The following is a 12,486-nucleotide window of genomic DNA, read 5'->3' as shown; positions in this document are numbered from 1 at the left end:
ATAGCCTTGAGATTTTAAAGGCCATTCTACAATGGCCGTAGCATAAGGTTGTAAGGCATAAGACTCAAGAAATTGACCAATCACAGTCGAGTATTCTCTTAATACTTGACTGTGATTGGTCAATTTCTTGTAGAATAGCCTTAACGCCTTTGCAAGTACAAAAATTTTAGTCGTAACCGTAAGGTCCTATCCAGACAAACTTGCATAGGTGCATATGCATAACATAAGACCATATGGACCAATGAGCATCGAGTATTACGTTATGTAAGTCAATATAGCGATTTAATACTCGATGCTCATTGGTCCATATGGTCTTATGTTATGCATATGTACACTGCGCGACAACGATTCGTTCCGTGGCCCCTCTCTCGCGGGGGCAGGGGAGCGTAGAAGTGACCAATCAGCTGGCAGCGTAGCAATGGCTGATTGGTTAGAGGCGCTCTCCTTGCCTCGCGAGAGGGACCTCGGAACGAATCGTTGTCGCGCAGTGTACCTATGCAAGTTTGTCTGGATAGGCCCTTAAGGCCGCAGCACACACTTTTGCATAAGCGCATAACCATAAGCATAAAAAAATTGATTGGTTCATTTTCTTATGCATACACTTGGGGACCAATCAATTTCCTTATGCTTCTGGTTATGCGCTTATGCAAGTGTGTGCTGCGGCCTTTAAGGCCTATCCAGACAAACTTGCATAAGTGCATATGCATAACATAAGATCACATGGACCAATGAGCATCGAGTATTAAGTCGCCATATTGACTTATATAACATAATACTCGATGCTCATTGGTCCATGTGGTCTTATGTTATGCATATGCACCTATGCAAGTTTGTCTGGATAGGCCCTTAAGCTTACGTTTACGTTTTACGTTTATGGTTACGGCAATTCATGTGCGAAAGCCTTTAGGCCCAGTTGCACCAACATTATTTTAGTTTTAAGCGAAACTTAAATGTATTTCGATCTTTATTTATTTAGAAAGAAAGAAAGATAGAGATAGGCCCGGTTTCACCAACGTGATTTAATCTAATCGGTCGATTAACTGTCAGAGTTGCCAACTGCTGAACATAATAAAACTGATCGTAACCTATTTTCTTTCTGTGAAGCAAGGTCCGTGGATGGCGACGTTCGTTTTTAAAGTCTTGTTATTGGCAATTCTGGTGACCAATTTAATCGACCGATTAGATTAAATCACGTTGGTGAAACCGGGCCATAGACATATATTTAAGTTTCGCTTAAAGCTAAAATAACATTGGTGTAACCGGGCCTTAAGGCGTAAGATTTAAGAAATTGATCAATCACAATCGAATATTCTCTTAATTCTTGACTGTGATTGGCATTATAAAAAAAATTTTGCTGCAAATTATATATATTCTCCAAAATTATATATAATTATATAATTTTTATATTTTTACAGAAGATGAATCTAAGATTAAAGAACTAACATCACAATTGACTGTTATGGAAGAAAAGCAATATACAGGAACTCAAAATTTGGAACATAAAAATAATGAGTTGTGGAAATATAATACCTATTTAATAATAAGTAATAATTGTATGTTTATTTATTCATTAATACATATATAACACATACTATCATTATACATTTTTCCATTTAATTTTTTTGGACATTCTTTCATTGCTAAATGCTTTTTTTAATAGAGAAAACTAGAAATAGAAAAAAAAGAGCTGTTACAAGAGATTAAACAGAGGAAAAACAAAACAATTTAAAATCTTTTAAACCAAACTTACAAGATCAAAAAGTGTTGGAACTAGGAAAGTATTATTATTCCATATATATTGACATACTTTTACTTTTATATCATGATTTCTTTTGTTTTATAAGAAAAAATTAAAATTATACGAAGATTTAACAAAGATTCAGTGGGATTATGAAGCAAAACATAGTGTAAGAGGCTGATCCTTTTTCAATATTTATGACTAACTTATTAAATGCGATTGATATATATATGCATGTATGTACATATATACATTATGTGCAATACACATTTCACAATATATTTAATACTGCAACCTTTTTTTTAAGTTTAAAATATAAACAATGCTTGAGCATATTTGTAGATGACAAATAATAATCCTTAATTCTTGAAAATAGATGTCTTAAATAAATATGATTATATTCATTATTGTGTCAATATGATTATATTGCATCATTTTTGTTGAAAATCAAGAAACTAATGACATTAGCAGACTCTCTGTAGCATGAAATATATTTGTCTACTAGTAAAGCCAGAGATGAAATTTTTTAAACATTTTACATATGATACTAATATGATAGTTATAATGTCTTACACTTGTAATCTGTGTATGTTTTATGAATGAAGTACTTTTTTGTCTCGAGTTTGTTATATCTTAATTTAATTTGATTTTTTGTTCAATATTGCCAATTAATGTAACAATGATCATTATATTGAATTATAGATAAAGACAATTAAAATAGGTATATTATACTGATGATGATTATTTCTGATATTTATTTAAATCTATTATCCTCTATTTAGATATTAAATCTGTTCTTTATAGCTAAACTGGCTGCATTATTCAAAAATTATCTTTTTTCTTCCAATGCAGAATAAGAAATACTAACTGTGAACTAGCTTTGGAAATTTGGACCCTTGTTTTGACTTTTCAAATTCTTTTTTTTTTTTTAATCATTAGTGATTAGTTTGTAGATAATTGTGAAATTAATTAAAACGTTTGTGAGATTAGTTTTTGCTTTAAAATAGAAAATACAAATGACCGTTAAGTTAGTGCTCTCATTTTTAATTTCAATCTTATTTAAGTTCTGTAGAGGATCAATCGACACAGAATCATTTGTGAGTCACAAACATACTAATTAAAACGATTGTGAAAGAAATTTCTCCAAAAATTACTAAATATGGTCTTTGACTTTATTTAAGAAACGCTCTCATGTTTTAATGCAAAAGTATGAGACACTATAATTTAATTACTACTCAAGAAGAAAGATAATTTTTTAAGCAGCTAATAACTTTTAACTAATTCACATATCTATTAATTATTTAATTTATCCATACAAATAATTTTAAAAAAATACTTGACTAGTAAGGAATATGAAAAAAATGCAATGTAACATATAAATTTTGCAATTTATATAAATATTATAGTTCTTAAAATATAAAAACACAGTATATACACATTAAATTTGATTTAGCATAATTAAATGTGTTTAAGTTAATTATTTACAAAGCGTATGTGTCATATTTAATGAACATATTTTAAGGTTTTAAAGAACACTAAATATTAAATTAAAAAAAGTTTAATAAACTATGTATAGATACATCTTCAATTTATTTAATCTAACCCTTCCTTCTTCTCTTTGATTGCCTCCTAAAAAACATTATATTTAGTAATACAAAATTATATTTATAAAATATTTTATAAAATATTTTCCTTCATATTTTATATTATAACTGCATACCTTAAAACGTTCCTCAAACAATGAAAGTTCTGCAATTAAATCAGTGATGGCATGCATAAAAGCTTCATGTGGCGTATAATCTGATGTCGTTTGTATTCTAATAACAAACTTATGTTCCAGTGGATGCGGGACTTTATATCCAGCAAATAATACTTGAGGATCCTTTAACAATTGACTATAGATTCAAAAACAATTATTAACTGATTATATAAAAAAGATAGAGTAAGAAAAACTCATATGCTTACTTGCGAATCATGTTTCCTAAAGTATGATCCTCTTTATTGATTGTAAAAATGGCAGCATTTGGCACTTTAGTATCTTGTTCTTTTATTATCCTACAATAAACATATAAGAAAAAATGTATATAAGATTATATGATTCAATTATATACATATATCTCATATATAGAATTAGAGGATTCATTTATATATCTTAAAAAATGAGGATATCAAATACATATACTTTTTTTCTCCTTCATATAGCAAGAACGATTCAAAGGTTGGAGGTGCGTTCATTTCGTTTGGTAGATTCCTTCTTTTTACAGATTTTCTTCAATAGATAGGTCACAATATCCACAATTTTACAAATTATAAACACTTTATAGCATAAAACTTATCTCTTAACCGAATTTCCTTACACTTTACATACGTAAATAAACTAAAAACGAAATAGATATCAGAGAGAAACCTGAGAGCGGCCACCAGCCTCGACGGGCACATTTCTCGATGCTTGACGCGCCGTCTGACAAAGTGGACGTGAACTATGTCCATTACACTCGGTAACGAAACATGGTTTGTGTCTATGATATGGGTTCATGTCCGAACTCAGAGATCCATTCAGAGATGGACAGTCGGATAAGAATCGATAATTCATCGTTCTGTCTTTGGATGTTTACGACAATTAATCGGATCTCTGATCGAACTGAGCAGTGGTACTCAGCGATAGACTTCCTAAATTTCCCTAGACTAATCCGGATCAATAATGTGTCTCTGAAGTAATCGAATTAGATTAACAGTCATCGAAAGAAATTGCGGTCGAGTTGATCGAAAAATTTGTGAAAAACATCATAAGAAATTATAGAAGATACTTTATTATTCTTTTAATTAATATATCTTTATTTATCAAATATATATTAATAAACAAATGTATTTTACTAGAATAAGATGTTTTCTATAAAATAAGAATAAGTTGTTAATCTAATTTGATTACTTCAAAGACACATCATTGATCCGGATTAGTCTAGGGAAATTTAGAAAGCTATCTATCGCTAAGTACCACTGTTCAGTCTGATCAAAGATCCGATTAATTGTCGTAAACACCCTTTGTCTCATCAATGACAGACCACGCGACTGTCACGCGACGAGCTTACGATTTTGCTTTCCTCTTTCTCTCGTCGCGCTTACACGTTCTTCGTTATGATGTAATAACGAAATGATCTTCACATAATCCTAATTTTTTAAGGGTATTGGCAGACAAGTTTTCCAACTTTGTATGTCCTGTAACAAAAATACAACACATTATGAAAATTACGATTACATGCTTACTTCAAGCTGCCATAGCAATTGGTATACCGAATGTTTGGTAAAAAAAATTTTTTTATGTCAGGCGTGTTGGTTATAATCAATTCGATAAAGTGCTACTTCATAATAGCGCGTAGCAGTGCAAGTAAGATGACTGCATGACGGCGCTGACCCGAGTTCGAATCTCTCTGCTGTCGTTTTTTTATTTTTATTTTATGAAATAATAAAATAACAAATAATATGTATTGAATTTGGGAGCAGAAAAGGCAAAAAATTAATAAAATAATGACAATTATTGCACAAAAACATACTTGTATTGCCTATCCATGTATTGCATCTTGTATCCTTCTGCATTGGAAATCGGAATAGCCGTTTCCTATGCGAAAATCTCCCATTCTTACATTCTTTACTTTATTTCTGTACACACACTTATCATAATAACTATCTATAGGGCACTGACTCGACATAGTGATTGTTTATTATAATGCAAAACAAAAAATATAAAAATAAAATTAAAAAAACTTAAAAATAGAAATAAAAGAGAAATACAACACGTGATAAAAAAATAAAAAAATTACACAACCAACACAATAAAAGCATACACGCACGTACGTGTACACGTAGAAATATTTACAGATAATGTGTCGTGTTATATAAAAGAAACAATAATACGTGTTGCAAAATACACAGATCTTACAGATCGTTAAAAAAATATAAATTTAAAACAATAGAAGAGATCTGTTATGCACAGATAATGAAGTACCGCAGACAAATCACGATAGTGAAACGTAATTCTTTTATATATTAATAAAAGATTAAAGAATCTGTTTATTGTTAATGTAAAGTTATTTTGTATATCATCATACAAAGAATTATAGTTTCACAAACTGATTTATCTATTTTTTTGTTATTATTTTCAAAATTAAATATAATTACATAAAAAATGATTACATAAAATTAATCATCCGAATTATCGATCTCATCAAGACATGAGCCAGAATGATATTTATCATAAAAACATGAAAAACATAATGTAATACAATATCTAGCGCATTGGATGCTGTATTGTGCCGTATATGTGTGAGCAATCTTATTAAAACTTTATTTTTTTACAAGAAAATTATTCACATCATTCGATACACTAGATATTATATTACATTATGTTTTTCATGTCTAACACTAACACGCAAATGCATCAAAGTAAGATATCATTCGCATTGATATGTATATTTTTTTAATTAATTAATTATTTAAAAAATATATAAAATAAAATATTACTATAATAATATGAGAGTTGTAAGCATTTATGAAATACAGATATAATTATTTTAAATAAAAAGAAAAGGTTTTATTAAAAAACATTTTTAAAAATGTCTTTATAATAAATAAATAAATTTGTCTCTATATATTGGGCGCCCGAAGTCGTCTCGAAATCCTATCCGAATTATGTAAAATGTAGCGCGTGAAATATGAGACGGGGCCGACAAGGGATGGAAGGAGACATGAGCTTTACGATAGAAAATCACCGCTCGCCTCATGCCTACCGCCGCGTGATTTGCCATCATTGGTGAGACAAAAGCAGAACGATAGATTATCGGCTCTTGTCTAACTCTCATGTCCATCTCATGTGAATAGTTCGGATATGAACCATAGCTCGGACATGAACCATAGCTCAGATACGAACCATGTATTATTATCGACTGTAATGGATGTAGTTGACGTCCACTTTGTCAGGCGGCGCATTAGGACAATGTGCCCGTTAAAGCGAGGTGGCCGCTCTCAGGTTTCTCTCTGTAGATATTTATGTTCCAAAACCGTTTCCCCTAGAAAAATATTCGATGGACGTTCCGAAATTATCAGTGCGTTCGAAAATTAGTGTGTTCGAAAATATGTTTGGTCAGAGAGAAACCTGAGAGCGGCCATCTCTCTTTAATGGGCACATTGTCCTAATGCGCCGCCTGACAAAGTGGACGTCAACTACATCCATTACAGTCGATAATAATACATGGTTTGTATCTGAGCTATGGTTCATATCCGAGCTATGGTTCATATCCGAACTATTCACATGAGATGGACATGAGAGTTAGACAAGAGCCGATAATTTATCGTTCTGCTTTTGTCTCACCAATGATGGCAAATCACGCGGCGGTAGGCATGAGGCGAGCGGTGATTTTCTATCGTAAAGCTCATGTCTCCTTCCATCCCTTGTCGGCCCCGTCTCATCTTTCACGCGCTACATTTTACATAATTCGAATAGGATTTCGAAACGACTTCGGGTGCCCAATACATAGATACAAATTTATTTATTTATTATAAAGACATTTATTAAAAATGTTTTTTAATAAAACCTTTTCTTTCTATTTAAAATAATTATATCTGTATTTCATAAATGCTTACAACTCTCATATTATTATAGTAATATTTTATTTTATATATTTTTTAAATAATTAATTAATTAAAAAAATATACATATCAATGCGAATGATATCTTACTTTGATGCATTTGCGTGTAGTGTTAGACATGAAAAACATAATGTAATACAACATCTAGTGTATCGAATGCTGTGAATAATTTTCTTGTAAAAAATTAAAGTTTCAATAAGATTGCTCACACATATACGGCACAATACAGCATCCAATGCGCTAGATATTGTATTACATTATGTTTTTCATATTTTTATGATAAATATCATCCTGGCTCATGTCTTGATGAGATCGATAATTCGGATGATTAATTTTATGTAATCATTTTTTATGTAATCATATTTAATTTTGAAAATAATAATAAAAAGATAGATAAACCAGTTTGTGAAACTATAATTCTTTGTATGATGATATACAAAATAACTTTACATTAACAATAAACAGATTCTTTAATCTTTTACAAATATACATATAAAAGAATTACGTTTCACTGTCGTGATTTCGCGGCTATTTGATGCTATGAAACAAATAATGCGCGACGACACGCTGGAAATAATCAATCAGCGGGCTTTAAAAGTGACGTTCGATTTTGCGGTGCTTTATTATCTGTGCATAACAGATCTCTTGTATTGTTTTAAATTTATATTTTTTTTTAACGATCTGTAAGATCTGTGTATTTTGCAACACGTGTTATCGTTTCTTTTATAGAACACGACACATTATCTGTAAATATTTCTGCGTGTACGTGCGTGTATGCTTTTATCGTGTTGGTTGTGTAATTTTTTTATTTTTTTATCACGTGTTGTATTTCTCTTTTATTTCTACTTTTAAGTTTTTTAAATTTTATTTTTATATTTTTTTGTTTTGCATTATAATAAACAATCACTATGTCGAGTCAATGCCCTGTAGATAGTTATTATGATAAGTGCGTATACAAAGAATGTAAGAATGGGAGATTTTCGCATAGGAAACGGCTATTCCGATTTCCAATGCAGAAGGATACAAGATGCAATACATGGATACGCAATACAGGTATGTTTTTGTGCAATAATTGTCATTATTTTATTAATTTTTTTGCCTTTTCTACTCCCAAATTCAATACATATTATTTGTTATTTTATTATTTCATAAAATAAAAATAAAAAAAAAACGACAGCAGGGAGATTCGAACTCGGGTCAGCGCCGTGACAAGCAGTCATCTTACTTGCACTGGTACGCGTTATTAAGAAGTAACACTTTATCGAATTGATTATAACCAACACGCCTAACAAAAAATTTTTTTTTACCAAACATTCGGTATACCAATTGCTATGTCAGCTTGAAGTATGCATGTAATCGTAATTTTCATAATGTGTTGTATTTTTGTTACAGAACATACAAAGTTGGAAAACTTGTCTGCCAATACCCTTAGAAAATTAGGATTATGAAGATCATTTCATTATTACATCATAACGAAAAACGTAAAAGCGCGACGAGAGAAAGGGGAAAGCAAAATCGTAAGCTCGTCGCGTGGCAGTCGCGTGGTCTGTCATTGATGAGACAAAGACAGAACGATGAATTATCGGTTCTTATCCGACTGTCCATCTCTGAATAGTTCGGACATGAACCCATATCATAGACACAAACCATGTTTCGTTACCGAGCGTAATGGACATAGTTCACGTCCACTTTGTCAGACGGCACGTCAAGCATCGAGAAATGTGCCCGTCGAGGCTGGTGGCCGCTCTCAGGTTTCTCTCTGGTTTGGTCGGTGTTGGGAAAAAAGATCAAGTTGGCAGTATTGAAAACTCCCAGTGCTGCGTTTCGTTTCTCCCACTGGGATCATTAGGGCCGGTATTCATAGGCCGGTATTCATAGTCTGATCTTATATTTAAGATCGTCTTAAGTCTGGTCCGAGGTTGACTTAAGACCTCATTCAACCAATCAAATAGCTGCGTAGCATCTCAAGCTCGAACTTAAGACGATCTTAAATATAAGATCGGACTATGAATACCGGCCATAGTCCGATCTTATATTTGAGATCATAAGGCCGGTATTCATAGTCCGATCTTATATTTGAGATCATCTTAAGTTCGAGCTTGAAATGCTACGCAGCTATTTGATTGGTTGAATGAGGTCTTAAGTCAACCTCCAAGCAGACTTAAGACGATCTTAAATATAAGATCGGACTATGAATACCGGCCATAGACATAGTAAGTATTTCGCCCCTCCATGACGAACCGGCGCGAGAAGATGTGGAGAAGTGCTCCCCATTTCTCCGACATTGAAAAGAGAAAGAAACTCATCTTACATCTTTTGTCTTTTTTTTCGTATGCTTAACACTTATACAATGTATGCTCGGGCCGGTATTCATAGTCCGATCTTATATTTGAGATCGTCTTAAGTTCGAGCTTGAAATGCTACGCAGCTATTTGATTGGTTGAATGAGGTCTTAAGTCAACCTCCAAGCAGACTTAAGACGATCTTAAATATAAGATCGGACTATGAATACCGGCCTCGGCCTATACTTACTATGTCTATTTTTGAGATCGTCTTAAGTTCGAGCTTGAAATGCTACGTAGCTATTTGATTGGTTGATTGAGGTCTCAAGTCAACCTCGGACCAGACTTAAGACGATCTTAAATATAAGATCGGACCAGTGATGGTAGGCCGGGTGACTTTTTCGCGCATGCGCCCCGAACGCGGCGTTAACGAAGTATCTAATAGAAGCAAAAGGTATGTCACTGGTCGTCCTTAAATAAATTTCTGAAAGAAAATTTTTAAAAAATTTTTACGAGCGGCCAACAGCACACTTTCATTTCACTAATCACTTTTCTCGCTGTATTTCAAAACACTATAACATTCACTCGGGACTCAGGACTTCTTTCTGGCATCACCGACCTCAGCTTGCCCGCCAAAACTTTGGCGGCCATAATCCGCTATCTGATACACCGTTGCTTTCCTGTGATTACTACTGCGCATGCGCGAAAAAGTCACCCGACCTACCATCTGGATCGGACTATGAATACCGGCCTAGGATTGTATTGTCACAGATTAATAGACAGATAGCCAATGACCCGGATAAAGACTAGACCGGCATTTTCTCACTGATTTCAGCGCCATACCGTAATAATGGCCAATGCAGTAACTACTAACTACGTTCTCAGGATGAAACAGAGAGATGAGTTAGTCTGACAAAGACTAACAATCCATTGCTCTGACTTTGTCTCACCAACGATGAGCGTCTCGTGGACCCATGCGGCGGCAAACATGAGATATCACCTTTCGCGTTTTTATACTCGGCAAACGGCAAATCACAAACGATAATAAAAGTATGTGTATTTTTGTATACCAGTTTATTCGAGACTGTGAAACGATTCGTATCAGCCAGCAGAAGAAATTTTGTAGATTGATTAGTTAGAAGTTGAGTAAGTAGTAATTAATTAATATTATATATTTCTATTTACATATATACGCGTGCGTACGTGCGAGTGTGTGTGCGTGCGTACGTGCATGTGTGTGAAGAATCTCTATGTATATTATTATTCAAACTTAAAATAAGAACATTCATATATTATAACTACTCAATCAACAATTTAATTGTAATGTACGTGCAAATGCATCATGCCATGTACGTAAAACATTATATAGATGTTATAAATGTCTTAGCCAGATTACAAAATCCATTCAAATTAACAAAGAAGCGCAACGAGTTGATAAGCGGATAAATTGAATTCGTCGGTTATTTTGCGTAATTTTACTTCGACATTTCTGACTCTTTTATTATTATTTATTTTGCTTCGCGTCTTTCCGTTACTTATTTCTAATGACTGTTAATTTGATCTTATATTTATTTTATTTTTATGTTCATTACTTTATTCTGTGATTTGACATTGAAAAGGATCCGAATTGGATCGAAACGCAGCGTTTATCACTTAAATTAAATAAACGTTTTATTAGGTTTATTATATTAATATAATCGTTTTTATTTTCGCATCTTTTCACCTTTGTGCTGGTCCTTTAAGCCTTTTATGAAATTTTATTGATTTTATCCTACGGACCTTTATTCTATTATAATAATTTTGATATAAAAATCGTTGCGTTTGACAATGTAGTAATTAGTTTCTTGTAAACGTTTTATAAAATGACTAAAATTCTCTCTTAGCCAGATTGTAAAACATTTCATTTTTAACTTGAGAATATGACCGCACTTTATAAAATATCTAGATCTTTTATAAAAGACGGATTTTGTAATCTGGCTACGACATATTATTTTTATTTATTAGTGTTTGCTGCGATATATGTACATATAAAACATTAAATATTTACACAAACACAATGATTTTTTTATAACAGAATGGACAAAGAACAAACAAAAAGAAAGTTAGAAGCGATCATGGAAAAAGAAGAAAAAATTAAAAAAAAGAAGAAAAGAATTAGAGAAAATATTGGAAGAAAATAATACTGATGAGGAAGCAGATAACGATGAAAAGTATTTATTGTTCTATGACACATGTAATATGTATGTATATATATATATATATATATATATATATATATATATACAGAGTAGACCATTTTAATCAATACACGCGAATATCTCGAAAAGGAGAAGTTTTAAAAAAAAATATTTCAGATAAAAGTTATTTGACTCGAAGGAGGATATAAAATAGTGCCAAATATTTGACCATGAATAATTGTATGAAGGTCACATTATGGTCATCTTTAATTTTTTAAACGGAACCCACTATTTTTTATTACTTATTCTTATAGCTTATCTCGAGAGTTTTTCAAAACACTATAATAAAGTATTTCTTCATTGAGTTCTTTTCGAGTTATGAGGCTTGAAATAATTTCTTAATTTTACATAAACCATAAAATATCTAATAAAATATTCATTTTTCGATTATCTAATCTTAATACTTTTATGTACAAAATAACGAAAGGAATCAATTGGTATAAAGAAAACACATAGTTGTTTCGAAGAAAAAATATGTAATTTGCAATTAACAGTAAATATTTTTTCTTAAAAACAACTATATTTTTTCTGAACACTAATTGATTCCTCTCATTGATGAAAATGGTCTACCCTATATATTTAAAAT

General features: G+C 31.8%; 1 protein-coding gene and 2 long non-coding RNA genes across 3 annotated transcripts; 1 reads left to right on the top strand and 2 right to left on the bottom strand.

Annotated features, from left to right (window-relative positions):
• Nucleotides 1–1,005: 1,005 nt before the first annotated feature.
• LOC112638603 lies at nt 1,006–2,359 on the top strand. The gene is made up of 3 exons (XR_003123102.1): nt 1,006–1,273; nt 1,416–1,553; nt 1,661–2,359. It is a non-coding gene; the product is annotated as an uncharacterized LOC112638603 (long non-coding RNA).
• An 850-nt stretch (nt 2,360–3,209) lies between these two features.
• On the bottom strand, nt 3,210–4,202 carry LOC105258669 (DNA-directed RNA polymerase II subunit RPB11). The gene is made up of 4 exons (XM_011270087.3): nt 3,921–4,202; nt 3,704–3,793; nt 3,459–3,633; nt 3,210–3,367 (listed from the first exon to the last, which is right to left on the bottom strand). Exons 1-4 carry the CDS (start codon nt 3,971–3,973, stop codon nt 3,332–3,334), a joined length of 354 nt encoding a protein of 117 aa, XP_011268389.1. The 5' UTR covers nt 3,974–4,202; the 3' UTR covers nt 3,210–3,331.
• Nucleotides 4,203–4,778: 576 nt separating this feature from the next.
• Nucleotides 4,779–5,108, bottom strand: LOC112638605. Its single transcript, XR_003123103.1, has 2 exons — nt 5,030–5,108; nt 4,779–4,954 (listed from the first exon to the last, which is right to left on the bottom strand). It is a non-coding gene; the product is annotated as an uncharacterized LOC112638605 (long non-coding RNA).
• Nucleotides 5,109–12,486: the final 7,378 nt, after the last annotated feature.

This window comes from Camponotus floridanus, unplaced genomic scaffold, assembly GCF_003227725.1.
Source record: "Camponotus floridanus strain SB8 unplaced genomic scaffold, Cflo_v7.5 scaffold334, whole genome shotgun sequence".
NCBI classification, from domain to species: Eukaryota; Metazoa; Arthropoda; class Insecta; order Hymenoptera; family Formicidae; genus Camponotus; species Camponotus floridanus.
The sequence above is the reverse complement of the archived record's forward strand: the minus strand, read 5'-3'. Positions and strand labels throughout refer to the sequence as shown.

Excerpts from the sequence above, each read along its gene's own strand:
- LOC105258669 (XM_011270087.3), bottom strand. The coding sequence starts at position 3,973 with ATGAACGCACCTCCAACCTTTGAATCGTTCTTGCTATATGAAGGAGAA. Across the intron at positions 3,794-3,920 it reads CTATATGAAGGAGAAAAAAA|GATAATAAAAGAACAAGATA; the intron begins GTATATGTATTT and ends TGTTTATTGTAG. Across the intron at positions 3,368-3,458 it reads TGTTTGAGGAACGTTTTAAG|GAGGCAATCAAAGAGAAGAA; the intron begins GTATGCAGTTAT and ends AATGTTTTTTAG.